Raw genomic sequence first — 25,344 nt, 5'->3', positions numbered from 1 at the left:
AGGTTTTCTACATGAAACAAGTGGTAAAAATGTAACTGTTTATTTTAGTATAAAATGCATGGCCATGGGTCATAAAATGAGGATAAATTTGCTTTGTTACAGCATTTTGCAACCTGCACAGTCATTGGAAAATAACTCAGAAGAAACAAGGTAGAACACGTTGAACATGATACAGTGATTCCTGTTCATCTTGTTTCTTCACGTGAACATAAACGTGAATACAGTTAATTACAGCACACACACCATAAAGGACGTGACAGTTTGACGTCTTCAGGTGGGAAAGTTAAAGCCTTTTTTTTGGCAGGGGTGCATGTGGTCAAAAATAGATTTTCAGTAGGACTATTTACTGGATTTACTACACACTGAAGGTTCATTCTTGACCTTAGAAGCAGGGCTTTCACTCAAGGTCCACTTTCTTTCTCCAGGCTAGTAAGTGGACCTTGAGTTAAGCTTCTCCTATCGGATCAGGTAATTACAATCTGGGAAAATGTGTGAATGGTGACCTACTTTATATGAAACATGCATATTATGCACTAATACCACAGTCCTTCCCAGTAAAGGACCCGTAAGTGAGTTTTGATGCATCCAGGGAGTTTTTTTTCCTTCCACGAGGGTCATCAGCTTGTAGTTCAGTCTTTTCACCACTAAGGGGCGCAAAATCATACTTGGAGAAACAAAGCTGCAGTCCAGGTAGTTGTGTCAATAGCTCATGCGTGGATAGTGAAAGAGGATACAATGAGGTATCAGAACTTGCGAGATATACCTGTGTAACTCATTATGTGAGGGAAATGTCTTCATATTTAACGATTAATGATTTAACTCTAGGTATTATAATCCATTATGTAGAGTCTTTCTAGGTAACTCTCAAACTGTCTGCAGAAGTTGAAACACTCCTTGGACAGGTTGAATTATTGGAAGGTATCTGTTCGTTGCACTCGGCCACCAGCTTGCATTACCTTTCACAGAGTTCACACAAATGTTTCTCTGAAGCCAGACAAATTCATGTCTTCTTTTCTGTACAGAGAAGGCGCCCTGCCCTTCAGTTGATGAGATACTGACTCTTGAGCTTGTGAAGGCTGGAGAGCTTTATAAAAATGTCCTCCTTCTTTAATGAGCTAAATGTTTGCATGTTTCTTATAATGCAAAAAAAACGTCGCCCACTCCCACAGTACCGCTTTTTCTAAAATTATCATCCCTAGAATCAGTTATTCCTGTTCCTCGTCTCCACTTCCTGCTCCTCCTCAGTTAGACAGGAAGTCTATGGAAGCCCGGACGGAGCGGTTAGACATGATGTCAACGGCGGTGACTTTGATCTCTGTGTCTCCAAACTGCATGGTCGCTCGGATCTCTCTCCTCTCTGGGCCTCCTGTTGCTGCGCCTCCCACTGCGCCCGGCGGTGGTAACGGTTCCGGCAGGTCTAAAGTTACCGTCCCGCACTTCCTGACTCCAGGATCGGATATGTACGTGACGTCGTCCGTCGTGCTGCAGTAGATGTTGATGATGATCTTCCGCTGGCCCAGACGAGCAGGCGTGTAGCTCCGCCTCACGACCTCGCCCAGAGCCACCGACTGGTCGACGGAGACGAAGCGGTCGAGGATGTCGGTGCACCACTCGCGACCATCCTTGATGAGGAGTTTGTCGCGAGGGTGGCGTCCCTCCACAAACCGGTTCAAGACGCCAACGCCATAGGTCAGCGGGCATCGACGCACTCTGACCTGTAAGAGAGAGCACGTTACAACGTGGCATGAAAAAACTCCTCCGGGACCAACAGGTATTCCTGAACACTCACCACAGTGGGGTCCAGCCCGAAGAGCACGGCACCCTTCAGTATGGTCAGTCCAACATCGTGGGGGATGATGATGCGACACGTCCGCCCAATTGCTTTCTGGACTGCTTTCTGCAGCATGGGCGACTCTGCAAAGCCGCCAACCAGGAAGAGGAAACGCACGCCTTGCACCTCCGGCTTTACCATCAGTTCCTCTGTCCGTGGAGAAAAAGGTGGAAGATCTTGAAAATCATTTTGCTTCATTGGAGTGTTTGTGCAAAGTGTGTTCTTGTGTTCGTGTGAGAAATTAAGGAGGTAAATCAGTGAACATAGAAACTGAGGATCTGGAGGAGAATTACAATCCGTGTACCCTGACTGATGTTTCACCAGGGAGTATTGATTTCTACTTCCTTTTCATCAGCTACACATGGTATGTCTTCGATTTGATACATGTGACATCCATTCCTGCCTCTCACTCTTGGTCTTATGATGATCCAACAAAGGCCTGCAGAGCTAAATGCTACAAAACTGGCCCCTTTGGTTTTGAACGTACCGCTGGAATGTGACTGATTTAAACCAGGCACTCTCCATTTTTCTGCCAATGTTTTGTCTTGACAAGGCCAAAAACCAAACAATGACACCACTATCATCTAGAATAAGAATACTAAGGAAGCCATTATGCCTACAGTTTGTTTAGTTTGGTCTGACCCCTAAAAAACTAGGATGTGTACTCTGAGTCAGTGGTTCTCGTCAAGGCCCCCTAACTGACACAAATGAGGACACAGACCCCCATTTGACCCAGGGTCCCCCCCCTAATAGCGTTTTTTCTTTTAGATATTACAGAAATTGTATGAATCCTAATAATAATCACACATTCTGTCACTGTGCTACTTATGGATGGAATCATAGTGAAAATAAATTACCCCCCCCCCCTTATGCCGGGTACAAACTGGAACCCCCTCAAGTACCCTGGGGGTCCCAGGACCCCACTTAGAGAACCACTGATCTAAGTGACACAGTTTCAGCAACTTCTCATCCTGTGGGGTCAGAGGTTTGGAGCTAAACCCACTTTCCATCACTGTGAGTTAAAGCTGCACTAAGCAAAGCTTCTACTGTATATTAACAATGGATCAAATGACTGTACTGTGAAAGGACTCACTCGTAGTGATCCAAAATGATCACTTAACTCCACAGTTTTCCTCAGCTGTACCAAGGGTTTCAGCCTCTTTGAGCTCATCGTTTTGGTTTTAGGGCCCGCAATTTTACTGTCTTGTCTTGGACAGCTGACAGACAAAGTGAGCGACTAGCTGGTAAACACAGTGGAGCACTTAGCTGCTGAAGAGCCAGATATTATCTTTAAGAGTTGGTGGCGACCCAAACAGAGCTAAAAGAAGAGTCACATATGGACTTTCAGATTGTCAGAGACACGACTCCAAACGATTGCTAATGGTGCTCTGGATCTGCTGGATCTGTAAATAAGCAACTGTTTGCTAACAAGTTTAAAAGGTGCTAATATGTCAACAAGCACAAGGTGATGTTCACGTGTTGCCTCCAAGTGGCCAAAAAGAACAAAACAAAACTGATTAGCGCTGCTTTAAGTTTGACGCATCTCCTTAGACCCATAAACCTTTGTGTTTTAGAGTTGCTTAGGATTATGTTCTCATTTCTGCAGCATCTCCATCCTCTGGTATATTAAGGTATAAATTCAACAAAATAATGGGAAAAGGAAAGAAGAGAAAAGAGGTGATCATTTTTTTTGGAGTGCCTGCTGTGTATATACTGTTAATATGCGTGTAAGTGTGCCCAACCCTGTAGTCTGTACATGTCTTTTCTCACCAATGTGTTTGACAATATTGATGATGGTGGGCTGGAAGAGCTCGTTCATGGCTTCCTGTGTCAGCCGCAGCATCCCCTGGGACGACCACCTCACGATGTTCATGCTGACACCCACACAGAGGAGAGAGTTTGCGTTTGTACTGTTACAGAAATCTGTTGTTTAATCAAACTGCTCACACATTCACTTATTGTCCCTCTCTCACACACACACAAACACCGATCCCAGCCCACACTCACTTGCTCCTCCTCAGGGCGGCCTCCACGCTCTGCCCCCTGTGTCTCTTATAATAGTCGATGAAAGAGAAGGGCAGGGAGATGTTGAGGGCGTTGGCCCTGCCCGGTGCCGCCGTCCGTTTCCTCGCCTCAAATGCGATGGTGAGGTCCACCCAGGCCGCCGGCCGCTTGGCTTTGAAGCTCTGGATGAAATCTTCGCCAAAGATCTGGCAGAGCATAGCTTCGAAGGCCAGGTCTACTCCGACGGCGCCGTAGGGGCCGCCTGGAAGAAAAACATACAGCTTTGAAAACTGTTGGCAATTTGGTTATTTTTGTGTTTCAGCAGATTGTGTTTGTACCTGAAGCCTTGTACAGCTCTTTAAGTGTTCCCTGTGGCTGCTCGATCTGATGGACTGTCAGGTCAACTGTTCCTCCTCCGCAGTCTGCAACAATATACCTGTCACCTGCACAAAGAGTGCACAAACACACATCTAACACCTGGATTGTCTTAGAAACATTTAGCATTTCAAAAAAAACTGTTACTTTTGATAAATTTTGAATTGATTTCAGAGCCAGGAAATATTTCACGCAGTGCTGCAAGAACATGATGTTTCTCCTAAATTTGTAGGAGCACACAGTGGATGATAATGTGTCAGTTCAGTTTCGTCGAATGTCTAAATGTCATGTTTCCAGTGTGTGTGTGTGTGTGTGTGTGTGTGTGTGTGTGTTTGCGTGAAACGATCTCAACCAGTGGACGCTCAAACATAAACAACCTCCAGGCATCTGTGATTGCTGCGCTCCCTCTGCGTGTGTGTGTTTGCGTGTGTGTTTATATGATATGTGCAGTGATAAGAGCTGATTTTGGCGAGGTTACCCTGAGTTTAGCCGACCACACCCTAAACACAAGAGAGGTAGAAGTAGTAGTGAGAGAAGTGTGAGCAACAAAACATTACAAATGTAGGGAAGAATGAGAGAATAAAACGCAAGAGGAGGATAACACAGGGTTTGTAGTCCTTTGATTTGTTTACAGTCCAGAGGCAGAGAGTCCCATGGGCTGGGTCCTTCCTGTGTGTGTGTGTGTGTGTGTGTGTGTGTGTGTGTGTGGACAGGAAAGGGAGCAGAAAGGTTCAGCTGGGGCGCGTGCCTCCTCAGACTGTCGTCATGGCTCAACTGAAAAAACAAGCTGTTTAAAAGCGGAGAACTGGGTGAATTTGATTGTCAATACATATTCAGCCATATTCAAGACATATTAGAATTTTATTCTTATAATATTAAAACCCCATTCTTGTAAAATTATGACTTTCTTCAAATTTTGACTTTACCCTGGTAACATTTAGCCTTTGTCCCCTCAAAATATTAAGACTTTGTCACATCCCTGGTCGTAACCAAACCAGGGATTAAATTTGGTTGGAGCCACAATTTGTTGTGCAGGCCCGGCAAACAGTGAACGCAGAGGGAGGTGATTATATGCAGGGAGGAGAAGTCAGAAGGTGAGGGTTAGTAGAAATTTCAAAGTAGGTGTGTCTGCCCCTCATTGTCAGCCTGCTGGGTTGAAAGTCAAAATCATCAATATCTCAGACATCTGGGCTCTGTCTGTCTCTCTCAAACACACACACACACACACACACACACACACACACACACACACACACACACACACACACACACACACACACACACAGACACCTACCAGTCTGTAGCTCTGACCACAGCTCTCCGGTTCCACTCTCCACCAGGAAGGTCCTGCTGTGTCTGGATCGCCTCAGATGCTCCCTCGCTGCAACAAACACACACACAAAGCTAAATACACACAGGTACACAACTCACCTCTGTTTTAAACCCTTTCATAATTGAATGTGATCTCTGTTGCATACGCACGTTATTAAAACAGTTCAAACAGTTAGAGTGAGGCAAAAGATAATGTTCAATGTATGGCTCCCTCTCATTCTCAGGTACAGGGAGCAAGGTGAAATTGTACCTCACATTGCTAAGAAGCAGTCAAGCTGCTGTGACCTTGTAGTACAACAGGTTTGATAATATAAAACAGAAAGCCAGTGGTAACAGTTTTGATTGACATCTTTCTTTCTTTATGGGCAGTGAGGTATGATGTGAACATGTATTTTTTTGGAGAGTCATTTCGTAAGTAGGAGTTCTAGTCCCCCTGAAATATTGCTCTAGGCCTCCCTTTTCTAAAGAAAATAATTCAACAAGAATTTTTTTGGACTCTCTCCAGCTGTGAGCGCCAAGAGTCATCAACACCTTTCACCACCATGCACTGCTTTGCTGCATTCAAACATTTTAGTCCTTCTATATGAGCACACTGTAGAGTCAGACACTTAAGCTTTCGTTGCACTAATGCTCAATGCAAACTGGCTCCAGCAAAAACATAAACATTCTCACTTTCAACCCAATGCATGTTATGTAGTTTATACTCCCAATCGTAAGGAATAAACAATATATAATCACAATGTTTTTGCATGACAGGAGCAATTTGTTGGAAATGAAGAACGCTCTCGAAGTTTAAACTTACTCTCCGGTCTTGACGTGTAAACCACCCAACTGGCAGGTCCAGAGTATGGACAGAGGCCAATAAAAACAAAGCACACTCAAACACAGCTGGCAGAAATGCAAAATACCTGACATCCTGTTTTACAGAGCAGATACACTTATATGCCTCCATAAGTGCAAAATGAGACAAAATGGCTTTAAGATGAGAAAGTGTTGCAGCTCAAAGAAGGCAAAAGACGATGTTAGAATAAGAGAGGGGTAAAATAGATTTGTGGTAGGTTAAGAAAACTACACTTATTAAGCAACAATGATTACATTGTCGTGAAACCAACTACAAGTACTGGTGTTTTAAGGCCCTGGATGACGCAGGAGGTAATGTATGTGCGTCTGTGTGTGTGTGTGTGTGTGTGTGTCTTAGTATGGCGCTGATGAATAAGATACATGTCTGGAAACCATTTACAACTATTTGAAACAGCAGAAAAGAAAATGTATGTGTGTGTGTTAATGACTCCCCTGTGCTATCTTTGGAGACGAAATGAGGTGGAAGAAAAAGCTAAAGATAGTAAAAACCATCACCGTGATGCCAAGTGTGTGCAAATACTGTATGTGTATTTGTGCGGTGGTCTGTGTCTGCAGAGTCCTCGCAAAGTGTACGACCTGGCAAGAGAAAGCTGGAGAGGAAGCACAACTGCTAGAAACACAGGGAGGAAAGGGAAGAAAAATGAATGTGAGTGAAGGAGAGGGAGAATGACAGGCCTGGAGGGGGTGAGATCATAGTCTCATTGCACCTTGTTCCAATTACAATGTCCTGTGTTTAGTGTGTGTGTGTGGATGTTCTTTGTGTGTGCGCGCCAGTGAGTGCATATGTATAAGTGGGCCTATGCAGGGGATTTAGCACGGCATGTTCATTCGCTGAGTTGTGCATCAGTCTCCTTTTTGCCAGTCTGAATTTACTCTTTGTTCCTTTCCTGCTTTTAAGTAGCATTTTTCTGTAAACACAAATGTTTTCAGTGCAGCTTTAATGTTGAGAAGTTATATTTTCATTGTGTCTTTTGTCCTTTAATGTTGGAAAGTTACACACCCATTTAAGCTTTTTGATCCACACACTATAGAGCGCCAAAGGATTTGTTGGATCTGGAGGTATTTTTCTCATTTGAGGTTTTCTTTTAAAGCTGCACTATTCAATATTTTTATCTTAATACTGGGTCAAATGACTATTTCTAATGTGAAAGAAGTCGCTTGTAACCCAAACTCACAGAGAGGAAACTCTGCAGTTCTCCTCAGCTCTATGGAGCGTTTTAGCATTTTTCAGCTCATTGTTTTGGTTTTCTGGCCGCAACTTTAATTTAAGAGAGGAGACTAAAACAGACCTAAAAAGTGGGTGAACATTGAACTTACATTATTTGGATGGCCAGAGACCCAACAATGAAAGCTAATATTTTGTCAATGCAATTGTGAACAGAACTCTGTGACTCTGAAAGTGAACTGACTGAAGTATTGAATGTAGTATGAGGTATTTTAGGTATTTTAGCCTCAGCTCCCATTTAGTTGCACTCACAACAGAATTTTAAGTCCATTGCACACTTGGAGTCATAGTTCATTTTGCCCCTTTGTTGTTTTTATGTGCATAGGTTTGCACCTTTGACTTCTTATCAAAGAACAAGATATTTAGTAACGCAGCCTCTCATCTTTCGCCTAACATTCTATATTAATTAATTATTAATATAGAAACCCAAAATAACTTATCCCACTTCACAAGAATGAACTGAAAAATCATATTTCCACATAATACATATAAGATATAGAACAATTTCCAATTGATAAAAAAACTTTGTAGCTCTACATGTGTACACCCCATCCCACACACAGACATACACAATTGCAAAGTCATACAACAATCCCACACACACACACACACACACACACACACACACACACACACACACACACACACACACACACACACACACACACACATTTCACAACTGCAAAGTAATTTGAGGCAAAACCACAAGCTGTATCTGTAGTCAGCTCTTTACCCTCAGTGCTCCCTCTTTTTTCCACACACACAAACACAGCTCAGCCTTTGCAAAAAAAACACAATTCCCAAGTGAAATGAAACAACAACATTTCCAGGAACAAAGTGTGGTTTCTTGCCTATGCTAATGACAAAATCTACAAGAAGACACTCTCTCTCTCTCTCTTCAATACCTTGTCTGAAGCTGGAGTCGAAGGGCCGGGTACCTTCCATGTCAAGGCCATTTGTGATTGACTGTAAGCTCAGGTCAATCACCTGGTGCAGGCGAAGCTTACGGCAGTAAATGGACGCAGCTTCGGGTTCCAGAGCGATGAGGAGCTGCTCTGGGCAGTCGGGAGACACTAGACCAGCCTGGAGGAGAGAAGAGAGACAGAAACATTTACAAGCAGAATCTTCTTATCCTGGAAAGATCTTGGTTATAATGAGATACGTAGGGAGCTAAACACGAGAAAGAATTAAGATTGAGAAAGTTACACATACTAGAATTGGGAAATTAAACTGCTCTCAGAAATCTACATACATGTAGATTCTGCTTTGGTGATATACCGATGCTAAGTGCCACTAGGAGGGGAGCGTTGGTATAAGCATTAATCATGTTGTATTGGGAGTAGAGTTGAGTGGCGTGAATGATGTGTGTGCGTGAGTGTGTGTGTGCGCAGGGCGGGGGTCTGGACACCACTTCCTGTGTTTGTACGCCGGTCTCCCTCATTGTTCACCTCTGATGACATCATCACCAGCAGGAAGCATACACGCCCTGACAGCCTCGAGCCAGCGCAGGGTGTGTGTGGATGTATGTCAATGTGCATATGAAAGTATGTATTTATGTATGTGCCCCGGTGGGTGAAGGGCAGATAAGAGATCTCATTGATGTGCATTGTGATAGGACCCCCTGCATTCCTGTCCATATACGCACACTTCCTACAAGTCATTGTGACAGGTAGCCTACAGTATGTGTTGGTGAGAAGCTATACAGGGAGAACAGTATATATATATAAATATGTGTGTGTGTTTGTTTGTGTGTGTTTGTGTAAGTGATCTTCCATGGGAAAATTAATGAGTCTTTATCTCATGGTTCATACGCTTTCTTTCCATCTCCCTGTTGTTCTTCCTCTCTCTGTCTCTCAAACACACAAACACACACAATCACTCAGTCTGCTGTCTATGTGCCGTCTTCCTCTGTGTGTGTCTATCTTAAATAGATTATTAAATACAAAATACAACATACAATGCGGAAGTATTGTAGTTAAAGTGAGATACTTGCAGCCAGTGGTGACTTCACTTTGGACAATAGTCAAAGCCATGTATCTGGAAAACGTCAACTTTTCATGTATGACGAAAAACAGCCGTGTTTTAAGCTTAATGAAAATGTGTTTTTGGTAACAGATTGTGGGTTTTTAGCGGGTCTTTTAAGAAAAGATTCTCTGGGTAGAAATTAGGTAATACAGCAGTACAGAAAAGATAAAGACACACAAAAACAATAGCAAAGGTAATAAAAAAAAGAAAATTACACCACAATCAGTTCATAAATCAGTTAAATCTGCTATATACACATAAAAATGTACGTTCTCAACCCATCAAGCAACAAAAGAAAATGATCAAATATGGCTTTCAGTGGACAGTGCATGTAGACATTATGTATCAGGACGGGTGGTTGAAATAATGTAACATTAAGAGGTTTTTTGGTTAAGTTTGTAGCTTCGTTCAGTCATATCAATCGCTCTATGTATGAATGGATGTGAGTGTGCGTGTGTATCTACCAGGTATGCAGCCTCTCTCATGAACTGTTTGGCAGGTTGTCGCCACACAGCGGGGACGGTGATTACCCATCTGATCTCCTCTCCCTCCAGCACTGACGACGACTGGTCCTTCACCTCCTAAAAAAAGGATCAATTAAACACTTTCTTTGGTAAAAGCTTAAAGATCGAGCTTAAGGTATGACCTTCCATCGAAGCAAATCTAGAGAAAATCACACGCATCAGTGTATGAACGTGTCCATCATGGGGCACCACGCTGCTATCATAAACTGGGGCTTTAAAGTGCACCTTTAAAGCGTGTTCCCTGAAGAAGTGCAGGGCGTGAGCAAACACCTCGATGGCCCTGACCCTCCGACCGTTGACCGCCTCCAGCTCCGTCTCCATGGTGAGGTCCTGCAGCAAACACAGCCGCAACTGCTGAAACAATGCTGCAAGAACAAGTCATCTTTCTGATGCTTAAAGCCTTAAAGGGGGAATCCAGCAATTTAGGATTGATCTTTCTCAAAGTCATGAGGCTTTCAAGACACAGAGTTAAAAAAAAAAGGAATGGTCAAAATTGAAGCAGTACAGACCGAAATACCCATTTGTTATTTTTTAACCCCGGGTGTGGTTCAAGCTCTAAAAACACTGGATCGTACACTTTCCACAATGCAACTGGATAGTGTTGGCTGGTGACGGCCATGTCTCTCAAATTGAACACATAACTTAAACTTTAAGTCTCAAGTCTAAGCCGTGACAACCCTGATGACATCACTATGACATCATCGGGGTCATTATCTCAGACTTTAATAAGCTCCTCCAGGGTCACTGACTACCTTATACAACTGTTTTCACTGGCTACCTTGTACTTGTACATGACTAATACATTGATCTAAATGTGTAATATGAGCATTTCAATCTGGCTGTATCATGTAAAATTCACTTTCTGTCACTACAACTCATCTATTCCACCTTTCCCATCTCATTTTCCTGATCTCTCTTACACTTGTGCTGTGGATCTTCATCTTGAATTTATCAAAGTAGAGCCAGTGCCGGGATTCCTCTGGGTCCAGGTCGTGGTAGAAGTCCCGTGCTGCAAACCCAAAACTGTGGAACCGCAAGTCAGGTGTCAGCAGCAGACACGTCGGGCTTTTCTGATTGGCCACTCCAGGGTCGCCGCCCTCCCAACGCCTGCGTGGATTGGAGGAAAAAGATGCCACGGGTAGAAAATCATAGAACAGAATAGGATCACAGACAACAAGCTCAGACTCTTACTTCATCATGTGTATGGCCTCTGAGTCCTGTGTGAAGCTGAACGCGTAGCCACTGGAGGTCGTCCCAAAGTCTATTGCCACGACAACCGAGAACGGACAGGACATCCTGGGTCTGACCTCCACCCTCTGAGAAAGATGGGAAATCAGGCCCCAGAGAGACGGACATTTGTGTGTGTTGAAGCTGGTTTTTAAAGCACAAGAGCTCCTCATTGACCTCCTTTTCATCACCTTCCTGCTCTTTATTAGCCACAGTAGAGCTGTGGCTCATGTGATCCCCTGATGTGTCCTCTAACGCCACCATGAGGCTCATATTTTAGTTTTTTTAGTGACATATCTAAATTACTATCTAGATAAATTGCCATGAAATTTGCTACGAGCACTCGTGTCTAGCACTGGATGACTTGTCCAGTACTTTGCTTTATGACTAAATACGATCAAAATCCACTATCCTCAGCTGTTTAGTGCTGATATTAGCATGCTAACTCGTTAAACTAAGATGTGAACATGAAAACATTACACCCGCTAAACATCAGCATGTTAGCATCATCTTTGTGAGCATGTTAACATTTAGCTCAAAGCACCGCTGCCTCAGTAGAGTCTTGGTAATAGTTCAACACTGAAAGGACGAAATTCTCATAATTTGTGACTCTACAATATCTACAAATATCACAAAGTGAACAAGCTAATGTGTGCTATCATTTCTTTATGGTGGCATTTAAAGCAATGTTTCTTACATTTCAGTAAAAACTAGTTTCTATAAGTGGAAATATGTAGAAATTAGAGACTGTTTCCCACTGACGTCTCTTTCTTTTTTTCCTCCTCCTTTAGTGCCAAAGTGTATATTTTTCTTTACCTCAGATTGTGGTCTTTATTGGACACTCGTTTTAAGTCTACACTTAACTTCAAACTGTGAGTGTAAGTGTATAAACCCCCTTAATAGCAAGAAGTGGATGTGGGTGTACAGGCTGGTGTTTAAGAGCTCTATATTAAGAAAATAAGTAGAAAGAGGGAAGGGTGTGTAGGAGTGTCTGTGGTGAATGTGTGTGCATAGTTACCGGCGAGGGTGAGGGTGTGAGGGGTGTGATGCTGCAGTCATTTCTAGCTGTGGCAGGTGACGAAGGTGCTGATAAATTATCACCTGGGAATTAATGGAGAAGAGAAGAGAAAGTGGTGACTGTTAAAATCTCATTATAAGGGTTTCCGCATTGGAAAAGCGCCACATGTACTCCACTGGAAAATGAACGGACTAGCCAAAAAAATCTGTGCTTGAAGCGATACACAGCCTTGGGAAACCTCTGTTATCACAAGGAAAGAGGCATCGTTGTACTGTCACACATGCAGAAGACACCTTATTGTAAGCTCTCTAGATGCGAGTGATGTCGATTGAATATTTGTAATGAACTGGAATGATAGGAATGTTACTGGAAAATGATGTAAGTAATATTCCCAAGTGGGAGAGTGGCAAGGAAAGGTCAGCGTGTTCACTCTCCAAAAGATAAAGAGACAGAAGTGAGTCATTTTGACCAGGCTACCATGGTAATGAAGCATGTGAATAAACTGTATGTGTGTCTCACTGGGTATCTGCAGGCTGTTGGGGTCTGGCTGCACCACGTCAGCCATCTTTACAGGAGCCAGGATCTGCAGAGAAACACACCAACACCAACATGATGCATATGGAATAATTAATGAGGAAAACACTGCTTTATGCCCCCCCCCACACACACACACACTTTATCATGTGTGTGGCATTGAGGAGTTTTTTTTGTGATGAAGTGTTACGTAGAATTAGATTATAATAGAAATTTAATTAGGCCCAGTGCGATCACACTAGTCAAACGAACTGGACTTAAATGAGCTTGGACTGCCTGGCTAGTGTGAGTACGCCCTAAAACGCTCCATGTTAGCTGAGGAGAACTGCAGAGTCCGGTGATCCTTTTCTGTTCATGAAAATGTGAAATAGTGCAGCTTTAAGTGATGAATTCTAATGTGGGGACAAATGGATGCCAATGCCAATCATCTTATACAGCACATATACAAGCACAATAAGATGGAGACAGTGACAGCTCAGTGGTTAGAGAAGGATGGTTGTCACTCCCTTGTTCACCCACTCACTTTTGCTTACATGATAAATAATAATATTAATCAATAATAGTAAAAAAAATTTGGCAACTAATTAATCATTGTCATTTTGTTCGACTGGGTAACGCATATTTTACAGGGAGATTTCGGACCTCAGAGAAAATGACATGATAAAATTACAGTGCACTAGTGAAAATGGAGTATTTTTGGACACACCAAAGATATTCATCAGCCGAGGACGGGAAGTAAAGAAGACACACCCGAACCATCTTTCACAGCAGCTGTCACAGCGCACTTGAAGTTTGAGCTCCCAGCTACTATAACAATGACTGGTTGCACTGGGAAGCTTTCGGGTGTAAGTTTATGAACCACACTGTCTGCCAAATACCAATTATGTAAATGCTACATGAGTGAGCCAACTTTTTGTCTGGGTTAAACAGACAAGATGTGGACACGTGAGAGAAACGTTGACAAATTATTGTGCACTCATCCAAAAGACTGATCCACATTGGTAACTGACATATTTTGTGATCACAAGCACAGATGTGACGGAAAACGATAGACTCGGTGGGTGTGTGTGCATGAAACTTGAGAGAAAGACGTGTGTCTACTGTTTCAACTGTAGCCTATATATGAGTGTGTAATATTCATGAAGTAGTGAGTTGTCTCTATGTTGAATGTAAGTCCTTCTGCACATGCATCTACTTTGTGTGTCTGTGTGTCGTATTGCGGCACTGGGAATCATTTGATCAGTCTATGATTTGAGCCAAGAGCAAACTAAACAGATGAGTGCAATGGAACAAAGATGTGTTTGTTTAAATCTCTTTCTGTGAGTGCGCGTGCGTGCTTGCCTGTGTGTGATTGAGTTAGTCCGACGTCCTTTCTTTGCATAAACACGCATGCAACATCTGCGTGCATTTACTCAAGCATGTGCCTGAAACATTTGAATTTAATATCTGCTTGTGCATGTGTGCACCACTGGCGTTCTCTCACAGTATCTGTCCTTGCTATTTGACGATTAAACCAGAGAAGGGATGAATCTCCACATCTCTCCCCTGCTTCATCCCCCATTGCACATGCTTTTTTCTTTCCTATTTCCTGCCTTTTCTCTCTCATCCCGTCATCTCTTCAAGATCGATGTGCAGCGGACGATTTAGACTCCCCCCCTCCCTGCATTGTTTTCTTTCTTTCTCTCGTTCTCAGACGCACGACTGAGATCTAGCAGGGGATCAGCAGAACAAGCGACTTTAACTCTCCTCAGCTGTTACATTTGATTGTGCAACACACTCCACTTTTATGCACCATTAACAATAGAGCTCAGGAGTATGTGGAGGTTTTTTAAACATTACTGGCAAGACAGGCTTTAGTTGTTCTCATTATCATAGCAAGTTTATGGCTCGGAAGCTTGAAGTTTTACATTTGGCAGACCAGTTTTTAAAAAGCGCATTCAACCTCCACAGCAACAACAGCGACATGTCAGCAACAATTATAAATGCAGTTACTTTCTTTGAACGTTAACTCACCTCTTTGTATGCTGTTGCAACACGATGCCCTTGTCCTTTTTTGCTTCTCCAAAAGTAATCCCAAACTCTGGAGTTTGGCAGTCCAAAGTTTGGAACCCGCCTCCTGGGAGGGAGATGGAGAGGAGAGGAACAGGAGGATACGAGAGGATGCTTTTCTACCTTGTTAAAAACGTAAGACTTCCCAGCCGACGTGAAATTGGAATTCCCTATTTGGAAAAGCTCACTGCAACGGAGGTTCTGCAAGGGACTGTTTTAAGCTCACAGTGAGATGTGATGGATGGAAAAAAGGACAAAGGACAATTTTATCTTCTTCTTCTGCCTATTGAGGTTCTGAGTTGGATTTGCAGTTCTGTCTCTCTGCAACTGAGCTCACCGCCTCTCCGCTCTGCACAGGAATGTCAGAGAAAAGTGGTGACACACACACACACACACACACGCACACACACACACACACACACACACACACACACTCGAGTTGCAGGAGTGGGAGGGCTGTGACAGCACATAGTGGGGGAATGCTGGGCGATATACCTCACTGGGAAATTGCTCTGTGTGTGTGTGTGTTGGAGGGTGGAGTATTCCTGAGCAGGCGGTGTATCCCAGTTAAGTCATCTTGCCCTTTTTTACCCTCCCACTCCTCCACACGTATCCTTCCTCAGTTTAATCATCTCTTCCTGTCTTCCTCTTTTTATTTTGTCCTCCTTGTCTCCTTTCACTTCTTTTGTCTTTTTAACTTTACTTTCCTTGTTAATGTAGCGGCTCCCTTAACCTTTTCACAACATCTATTTACAGCTTTCTAACCTTGCAGACAAAATCAGGAAGCAGTCAGGTGTGTTTGATTAACCTAAAACAAATAAAAAACTTAATTCATTGTGGGGGGTTGTTAACTGTGGACAGAGCCAGGCTAGCTGTTTCCCTCTTGATTCCAGTGTTTGTGCTAATAAGTGAACGGGCTGCTGGGTGTAGCTTTATCCCACATACATGAGAGTGCTATCGATCTTCTCTTTTAAATCTCGGCAAGAAAACAAATAAGCGTATTTCCCAAAATGTCAAACTATTCCTAAAATGAAAATCAGTTCAATATTTAAACGCATTTACTGCACTTGATACACATTAACCGTGTGTGTGTGGTTTGTATGTGTGGATCTTGAGGGCCACCTCAAGGCCTCAGGGATCTGATTTCCCCCCACTAGAGCTGTGATTGAAAGCATACATTAACCCCCAGTGCTTGCACACACACACACACACACACACACACACACACACACACACACACAAGCCAGCCCCACTCCCAATTGGCAGAGGAAGTCAGACCTCTTGAGTATGTGAAAGAAAAGGCCTCTGGTATATATACACACACATCCACATACGTCTATGAGATTTCCAAATTGAATTAGGGCGTGTGTGTGTGTGTGTGTGTCTGGAAGCCATTACCTGGCATGTCTCCCCTTGCTGCCCAAACCAAGAGGCCCCATATGGATTCTGCCATCACCACTCTCTTTCTTTCTTCCTTCTTTGGCTTTATTGCTTCTTATTGTGTTTCTATATCTGTCCCTTCTCTACTTTGTGGGCCCTTCTTCTCTCTTTTCTCTTGCATCCATCTTTGTTTATAATTCCTATCCTGCATTCATTTGCTCCAGTTAATTTTCTAATGACTAACATTAGCAGTCAGTTGGCAGCATTTCAACCGTTTTGCAATCAAATCTTTTTAAAATGTTGGGAATTTGCCTGACTCCTCTGTTTGGCAATCAGCTTTGTCGTAATCTGTATTAGACCGGCTCAAACCCACCAGGGGGGCTGCAGTAAAGCTCCTTCATCATCTCAGAGACATAAAACTGTGAGATCCTGAGTCGTGGTCTAGGTGCAGCCTCACCCTTCTCCTTGGAGCTCCAGATGCAGTAAGCCCAACAGCCCAACACAGGAAGTGATGGAGTCAGGTGACAGGAAGGAACCCTTGTGCGGCATTCCTATCATGAATTCCACATTATCTCGGGGGCGCTGGAAGTCCTCGAGCAACAGAAAAACACCCATAACATATACATGAATGCGTGCATGCAAACACACACACACACACACACACAGAAAGATACTGTTCTTTCTCCAGCTAAATAGACCACAATCTCAACCGCAGCCTGACTCAGCATCAAACTCCACACTGTTGATGCAAAAGAGTCACAAAGCAACAATTTCGTTGGCAGTTTAGTTGATTACATCTTGTTGATTGCTTATAGTGTCGGCCACAACGTACATTTCTAATGTTGGTACCTCTCTAATCTCTGTACAGTAAATATGAAGCTACAGTCAGTGGCCAGCTAACTTAGCCTAGCACAAGGAGTGGAAACATGGTGAAACAGCTAGCCTGACTCTGTTCAAAAGTTTTTAAAATATCCACGTGCCAGCACTAAACTACCACCAGCTAAGCTAACTGGCTTTTTACACATGTAAAAGGGGAGCTTTTACATGTGTAATTAGTAAGCTTTAAGTGTGCCGGGCTAGCTTGTTTCCCCCTGTCTCTAGTCTTTATGCGAAGTTCAGCCGACTGGATCTAGCTTCATATTGAGCCTACCGTACAGACAAAAGAGTGGTAGGCTAGGCTACAATATTGTCATCTAACTTAAAGTATTTCTCAAAAATGTCAAACTATTCCTTTACAGGAAAAATATGATGCATTTATTTTGATTTTTCCAGTAATGCTTTTTGATATGCTTTTGATAATGCCTTGTTATATACAGTTGTATAAGGTTGATTTCATGTTAATTTCCTGTCATCCTGTCATGCAGTTTACAACTGTATTTTTCAAAACGCTGATATATTTGTATGTACCTATGATGTTACTACTTAATAATAATTATTTGATTAATTAATAATTACTAGTAATGCAGTACATTTAAATAGCACTTTATCTTAGATAATCAAAGTGCTTGGTCCGAGGTATTTATATATAAGGATGTGGCAACCATTTCGAAACATTTTGACCTGATGAAGATGTAACTATAGTGTCAGTGTGTAGGCATTACTTTTTTCATCATTGTTTGTTTCATCATCTGTATTTGTGACAAACCAATCTAGACTCATGGTCAAATTATTTACTAATTAATATAATAATAATAACTTCATTTGTAGAGCACTTATCAAACAGAGTACAAAGTGCTTTCAAAAAAGATCAAAATCAATTAAAATCATAATAGTTAAAAGACACCAATGAAATAAGTCATAGCATGCACAAATTAAAATGAAAGTAAAACAATAAAAGGGCTAGCCTATCAGATAAAATCAGAAAACACTTTTCTGAATAAATACGTTTTCAGGAGAGACTTAAAAGAGGACACTGACTCCGACATCCTGATGTCATCAGGCAGATCATTCCAGAGCCTTGGGGCCCTTCCCGCAAAGGCTCTATCTCCTCTAGATTTCAGCCTGGCCTCAGGGATGAGCTCAGGCTGCGTACAGGTTCGTAAGGGGTTAAGGGGTCACGAATTTATTCTGAAACCAGGCCATTAAGAGCTTTAAAAGTAATCAATAAGAACTTAAAATCAATCCTAAAACAGACAGGGAGCCAGTGTAAAGACAATAAAATTGGAGTGATATGGTCAAACTTCCTAGTTTGGGTTAATAATCTAGCAGCTGAGTTCTGCACTAATTGTAGGCAGTTCAGAGTTTTTTTATTTAGACCTGAGAACAGACTGTTGCAGCAGTCTAGGCGAGACAAAATAAAAGCATGTATAACAGTTTCAGCATCTCTGGCATTTAAGTTTTCTTTTGCAATATTCAATATTGCAATATTAAGGTGAAAGAAGCATGATTGGACAAGCTTAGCAATGCGTTGTCAAAAAGGACACCAAGATTTCTGGCAACAGGCGTAATGTAGGCAGATAAATGACCAATAGAGGGTATAATCTGATTAGTAGTGTGCTGGGGACGAAGATTTCTGTTTTGTTAGAGTTGAGTTGTAGAAAGTTTATTGACATCTAGGCTTTTATGTCAGTCAGGCGGGCCTGGAGGAAACGCAGCACACTGAGGTCAGTTGGCTTTACCGGGAGGTATAACTAAGGATCGTTCACATAGCAATGGAAGGGAATACCATATCGGCGAATAATGTCACCCAGGGGGAGCATATAAATGGAAAACAAAATAGGTCAGAGAATTGATCCTTGGGGCCCACCATAATAAACAGGAGAAAAGGTGGATTTAAAATAGACACACAGTTCTTCCTGTTAGATAAATACGAGGCAAACCAGTCCAATACCGTGCCAGAGATGCCCACCCAATGACTCAGTCTCTCTAGCAAGATGCCATGGTCAATTGAGTCAAACGCAACGGACAAGTCTAACAGCACCAGACTTGAAGACATGCCAGCGTCTGCGTTCAACAGCAGGTCGTTAGTAACTTTTAAGAGAGCAGTCTCTGTACTGTGATGAGGGCGGAAACCAGATTGGAATCTTTCAAAAATGTCATCTTCATAACTTCATAACATAAGGAGCTGCTTAGAAACAATTTTTTCCAGAACCTTGGAAATGACAGGCAGTTTAGAGATAGGGCGATAGTGGTCGAAGTTGGTGGGATCAAGGCCAGGTTTTATTAGGACTGGTTGAACACAAGCACGTTTAAAATAATCTGGAACACAACCAGATGGCAGTGAGCTGTTTAGGATTAAAAGCAAATAGGTACCTAGACTGTCCATGATTTCAAAATAAAAACTTTGTAGGGATAATATCCAAGGGGCTGGTGGAGTCTCAGTGAGTTCCAATAAATTAGCTGGGGAGACGCAGCTCCAATGATCCTGAGCTGGGTGGTCCACATCTAGAAAGGCAGGGTGAGGGCTAATGCTAGATCTTATTTTTCCCACCTTTGTCATAAAGTAAGTAAGCAACTTTTCACAATCTGTGTTGCTGTCAGCCAAAGCAGAGGTAGGAGTAGGATTTACTAAGAGATCAACAGTGTTAAAGAGGAATCTAGGATTGTGCTTGTTGGTAGTGATAAGAGTAGACAAATAGTTTGTTCTAGCGTCTTTCACCATTGTGTAATAGCAGATTAAAAGCTCTTTTATAGCTATGAAGAATTAAATAAATTAACTAGGTTATTTATATCACAGTCAATTGGGAACGATTTGTTAGTTTAGTTAAACTGCGTACAGAATTTTGCTGCACTTTAAAATTCGTGTTTACTATGGCTGGAGTTTGGCAGTGTTAGCTGTTAGCATTTCACAGAAGTACATAATAAGTTTGTGATCAGATACAGGCAAGTCCTTAACTTCCAAGGAGGGTAAGTTGAGTCCCAGAGTAAAAACAAGGTCGAGAGTGTGGCCATGGTGGTGGGTTGGACCGGATACATGTTGTAATACTTATAAAATCATTTGCCGGGGCATTAAAGGACACATCAATATGCATATTAAAATCACCACAGAGAACAATTCTGTCATAATTTAAAACTAGACTTGATAAAAAATCAGGAAATTCCCTCAAGAAAGGAGCAGTAAGACTGGGGAGGCGATAGATAATTCTGCAGCTTCTGACCAGATCACAAGGCCTTTATTAGCACACAGAGTTATAAGTCAAAATAAATAATAGGATAAGGTGCTCAGAATAAAGGAAATGTTTAATGAAAATGGCTGCTGATGAAGATGAGATATGGTAAAAAACTTCAGAATAAACAAGTAAGTGAACCTTGAGCTGAGTTTGTTTTGCCAACTGCTGTCTCTGGTCAAGTGTGAACTGTCAAGCTTTAGTTTTGTGATCTTTTGGCCTTTTAAAACCGCAGTGATGGATGTTCTGCACAGTCATATAACAAATTGTATTGTTCCCTTTTCTTTCCTTAAGGTGAAAAATAATCAGGTTATAAAGTGGTAATAATTATACAACCTTTGCTTGACTTCGCTGTAAGTAAACACAAGGGGCCCAGAGTCTGAACAACCGAGTGTAAAACATACAGGGAACCATTAGAGGGAGAGTGAACTAGAAATATCTGCATGTACTGTGTGACCCCTTGTTTTCTTGGTTTCTGGAACAAATGTGTAGCAGCTTCCATGTTCACCAAAGTCCTTGTTAAAATGGAACATACTGTAGGCCTGTCGCTTATTGGAGTGTTAACAGTACCTCAGTGGCAGCACTTGTGCGTGCAGCAGAATTGAGTTTGTGCAGAAAATCATAAAGGTAATATTGTATCTTTTAGTGCGTGCTAACGTGCCACTTCCTGCTCATGTGCATGCAAGGGTGTGTCGTATATTCCAGTGTGTGTATGCGTGCACGTGTCCGCGTAAGGGGCATTGGACAAACTCTCTGGTGAAGCCCGGGGGGGGGGGGGGGGGCCAGGGCCACAGGAAAGGCTGGGGTAGAAGATACACCCACACCACACACACACACACACACACACACACACACACACACACACACACATTAAACATTACTGCCCTCTGACATCAAGTCTGGGCTATTGTGTAATATAAAGAAGAGGGAGAGCAAGGGAGAGAGAGAGGTACGGGAAGGGGATTTATGATTTATGAGTCAATAGCAAAGATGGTGAAATTTATAGCCGAGAGGGACTGAAGGAGAAAGAGGAGAAGGAGGGGGTGTCATGTAACAGCAGTGGGAAGAGGGGGAGAAGTTAAAGAGTTAAGTGGAGTACTTCCTTTTGACTGTAATTAAATAGTAAGTGGAATATTTGGTTAAATGTCCATGCATGGTATTGCTTTGCGCTCTTATGAAAATATACACTGCAAAATCTTTACTGTACACTGTATAATTCGTTGAGACATAAATGACAAAACCACAATCACCAAACGATTGAAAGCTGGATTCAAAATCTGAATTCCTTTCATTTACTTTCATCACAGCTACTCATAATGTGACTCAGTAGTGTTTTCACCCCCCACGTGCCTGTATGCACCTTCGACAATATCTGGGCATGCTCCGGATGAGACTGTAGATGTGTCCTGGGGGATCTCCTCAAAGTCCTGAATCAAGGTGTCAGTGAGGGCACATGAGGGCCAGTCCAGGACATCACTGCCTTCATCATCCAGGCACTGCATACACTCTCTGGCGCACCTGGAGGTCTATGCGACCCTTAAAAGATATGCCAAAATGGTCATGTTGGATGATGTTGCAGGCAGCTTAACTCTCACCACGGCGCCTCCAGACTCTTTCATGTCCTGAACCTGCACTCATGTGTGAGGAGAACACGGCATCAATGGTGAACCTGCCAATTCTGTTGTTTGCTTTTGCTTTCCTAACTAGACAGATTAATATCCCTGCAGTTCAATTGACATGATTCTGTTCCCTCATTTTTTGAGCAGGCATGTGGAGATGTGCTGTGTATTAAATCTGTGATATGAGGCGTGTCAGACCTGGAAATGCCACTAACTGCCTTTATCATGTGTGAACGAAACAGAGACTTCAGTTAAAGCCACCGCGATATGTTTTGTTCTCAGTTTGGATGCAGCTTGTATGTGTGTGTGTGTTCTGTGTGTGTGATCACAAGGAAACAAACCATTCCTGCAGCCCTTTATGAGTTTCCCAAGGAGAGGTATCACAGTTCAATGTGGATAAATCTACTGCACACACACACACACACACACACACAGCTGAACATCTGGTGTTCTTGAAGACAGATTTAGGGTCCCAGTCCCCTTCTCAACACATATGCACAACCATGCATCTTGCACCCAGCTGAGACAATGCAGAAATAATGTAGCAAGCTGGAAATCTGAGACCGTGCCAATTTACGGTGACATGGTGCTTCTCTGACTGTCTAAGACCAAGCCGTGGTGTAGTGCAAGGTACATGGAATATGCAGTGTGGTCACTTTCTGTGACCACTGACTATACATCATTGAATCTTATGGGGTGGCATTTACCTGCCATGTTATTACAGTTTTTCTCAATTGTTTACACACATTTTCTGAAAGCATGCCTCATATTCTCAGAACTCTACACACAAATCAAAAACACACACACACAATGGGCAAAACCCCTCAATTGTCCTGCAAAATGAAACTTTACATTCAAAACAATGTTATTTCTTCTCAAAATGGTATTTTGTTTTCAAATGACACACACGAACCATCATATGAATAGACATCTATAGGAACCGGTTGATGTGCTCAATGTAAAACACTGTGATGAATGGAAAACACTTCTTCTCCATTCATCATAATGACTTAGGCCTTTGTTTTTGTTCAGTGTTACACTTATTTCAAACACTACATACATAAATGTGTAAACAAATATATTTTATTTTTCCCACAAATACAATGTACACACTGTACATCCCAAACAACACAGAGTTGCGCATACAGTGGTCTACATACAAAACAACAGAAGATATTACTGTATGCAGTTACAGTAAAAGAACGGCGGGGGAAAATATTGCCAAGCATGGTGTAGGCCTATCCAGCCATGAAAAGCATCAACTGCTATATCTCCACATGTGTCTTCCATAGCTTGGGTATACGTGTTTGTGGATTTCGGTCATACACTTTCCATCTCCAGGCAGAAAAAAATTCCTCAATAGGATTGAGGAATGGAGAATATGGAGGAAGAAAAACAACTAAAAAACGTGGGTGGGCAGTGAACCAGTTACGAACCAGAGCAGCCCCATGGAAACTTATGTTGTCCCAAATGACAACGTACCTGAGCTGCTCTGGGCTGTCTATCTGATCTGGTGGAAGGAGTGTGTTTTGTAGGGTGTCCAGGAATGTGATCAGATGGGCAGTGTTGTAGGGGCCAAGGGTAGCATGGTGACGGATAATCTCACATTGTAATGTTCCCTCCGCGCTGGCCAGGGACTTCAACAATGGCACGCATACCGATGATGCCCCTCCTTCGTCTTTTTGTGAGGTTGAATCCAACCACATCAATGAAGATGAACTGGTGCTCCACTGAAGCCACCTCTAGCTCAAGGACTCAATGTCAAATGACATTAAGAGCACTAGGAGGAGTCAGAGGAACCAGATTTTTTTAGTGACAGTTTCAACCAAGATGGCAAAAAGTTATTTTTTTTAAATAAGTTTCTTCTGCAGCTTTAAAAGAGAAATAGAAATAAAATAATTTGTTAATAATAATTTGTTGATAATTAATTATCAAGAACAAATCAGGTCACTCTCTCCTATCAAATAGAAATATTATTTCCTGCTCTGATGTAACTTTAGTGTGAATGTTGTGCACATCAAAGATGGACTATGGAAAGGAAGTTCAGACACCTACATTTACATACACTGTGTGTTGCAGTCGCCCTCCACTGTGATTTTAGAGTATTGCACCCTCTTATTTACTGCTGACCCAGGACATCTCCTCTCATTCACTCATTTTCACAAAATGCATGAGGATCATTCAACAGAACAGCTGGGTTGATCATCCCAGCGTTAAATCTCTTACTGCACACACCAACATACTGTCATCATGTTATTCACACCCAATTCTGTTACTGATTGAGAACAGATGTCCTCACTAAAAACATCCTCAGCTCTCTAAACTCTTTGGCTTTGACCAAAAATAGACAAAATAGGCACCGAAGCTATAAAAGGCTCTGAAGCAAATGAGGTGATAACTCTCACTGAACAGAATGGAAACAATGTTCACCCTTTTTTCTAGGCTATGCCAGAGTTGCACAGCCTCTCTCACCGCTTTGCATACTTGGGATGAATTAGTCTACACTGTCAACACACTGAGAAAGAAATATACAAATAAATTATCGCTCTGTTTATTGCCATTTATATTAAGGTAGACAAACACTGGACAAAACAGATATTGAACTTTTGACATTTAAAATTAAATAGGTACATTTGGACTGCCTTCTGCACAAAAACCATCAACTTAACCTTTCTAGAAAGGAGGCGGGCACATCCGACCCTCACAACGTCAGTGCATGAAGTAATATTCTGCTTCCAGTGTTTGACCCCCCCTCAGCCCCAGGTCTTGCTTCTCATGTATTAGAAGCACATTTAAAACGTTTTTCTGAAAAATACCCACTGACCAGAGGGTTGTTTAGCAATACTTATGGCATTTCTAGACGTGTTTCCATAATCTTCAAAGACTCTTCTAACAACATGGATAAAAAATATTCTGTCCCCTGCAATAATAATACCTTATTAGCATCCCTTTTTTAAATCCAAAGATAGATCCCACAAACTGCCATGTATGTCACTGCTCAATTTGTATGGCATTAATATTAAGTTGTCTATGATGACGTTTATTTCTATTATTTAATTATTTCATATACAATATTTGTAGCACAGGGGCGTGGCACAAGGTGGACCCAGTACATAGGTATAATCCGCCCGATGTTGTACTACACAGTCCTAACTTGACCTTGTGACTGCGGGTATGGGAGGCAGGCGGGCTAACAAGGAGGTTAAAACCTGTGAGTTTGTTGGTAGCACGTCT

At 42.3% G+C, this 25,344-nt stretch overlaps 1 protein-coding gene across 1 annotated transcript; it reads right to left on the bottom strand.

Moving 5' to 3' along the window:
- Window positions 1–21: 21 nt before the first annotated feature.
- hspa12b (heat shock protein 12B) lies at window positions 22–15,277 on the bottom strand. Its single transcript, XM_038730769.1, has 14 exons — window positions 14,970–15,277; window positions 12,942–13,005; window positions 12,423–12,505; window positions 11,369–11,493; window positions 11,098–11,284; window positions 10,403–10,507; window positions 10,118–10,234; window positions 8,534–8,711; window positions 5,505–5,591; window positions 4,174–4,278; window positions 3,839–4,097; window positions 3,602–3,705; window positions 1,790–1,980; window positions 22–1,715 (listed from the first exon to the last, which is right to left on the bottom strand). Exons 2-14 carry the CDS (start codon window positions 12,985–12,987, stop codon window positions 1,242–1,244), a joined length of 2,061 nt encoding a protein of 686 aa, XP_038586697.1. The 5' UTR covers window positions 12,988–13,005; window positions 14,970–15,277; the 3' UTR covers window positions 22–1,241.
- Between the last annotated feature and the right edge of the window lie 10,067 nt (window positions 15,278–25,344).

The sequence above is a fragment of the Micropterus salmoides genome, unplaced genomic scaffold (genome assembly GCF_014851395.1).
Source record: "Micropterus salmoides isolate LMB-PRFRI ecotype aquatic unplaced genomic scaffold, ASM1485139v1 Ms_hic_scaffold_2, whole genome shotgun sequence".
NCBI lineage: Eukaryota > Metazoa > Chordata > Actinopteri > Centrarchiformes > Centrarchidae > Micropterus > Micropterus salmoides.
Note: the sequence above shows the minus strand (reverse complement) of the source record. Positions and strands in the feature narration are given on the sequence as shown.

Coding starts and splice junctions, on each gene's coding strand:
- hspa12b (XM_038730769.1), bottom strand. CDS start 12,987: ATGGCTGACGTGGTGCAGCCAGACCCCAACAGCCTGCAGATACCCA. Junction 12,506..12,941: donor CAACAGCCTGCAGATACCCA/GTGAGACACACA, acceptor ATTAATTCCCAG/GTGATAATTTATCAGCACCT. Junction 11,285..11,368: donor GAGGCCATACACATGATGAA/GTAAGAGTCTGA, acceptor CAATCCACGCAG/GCGTTGGGAGGGCGGCGACC.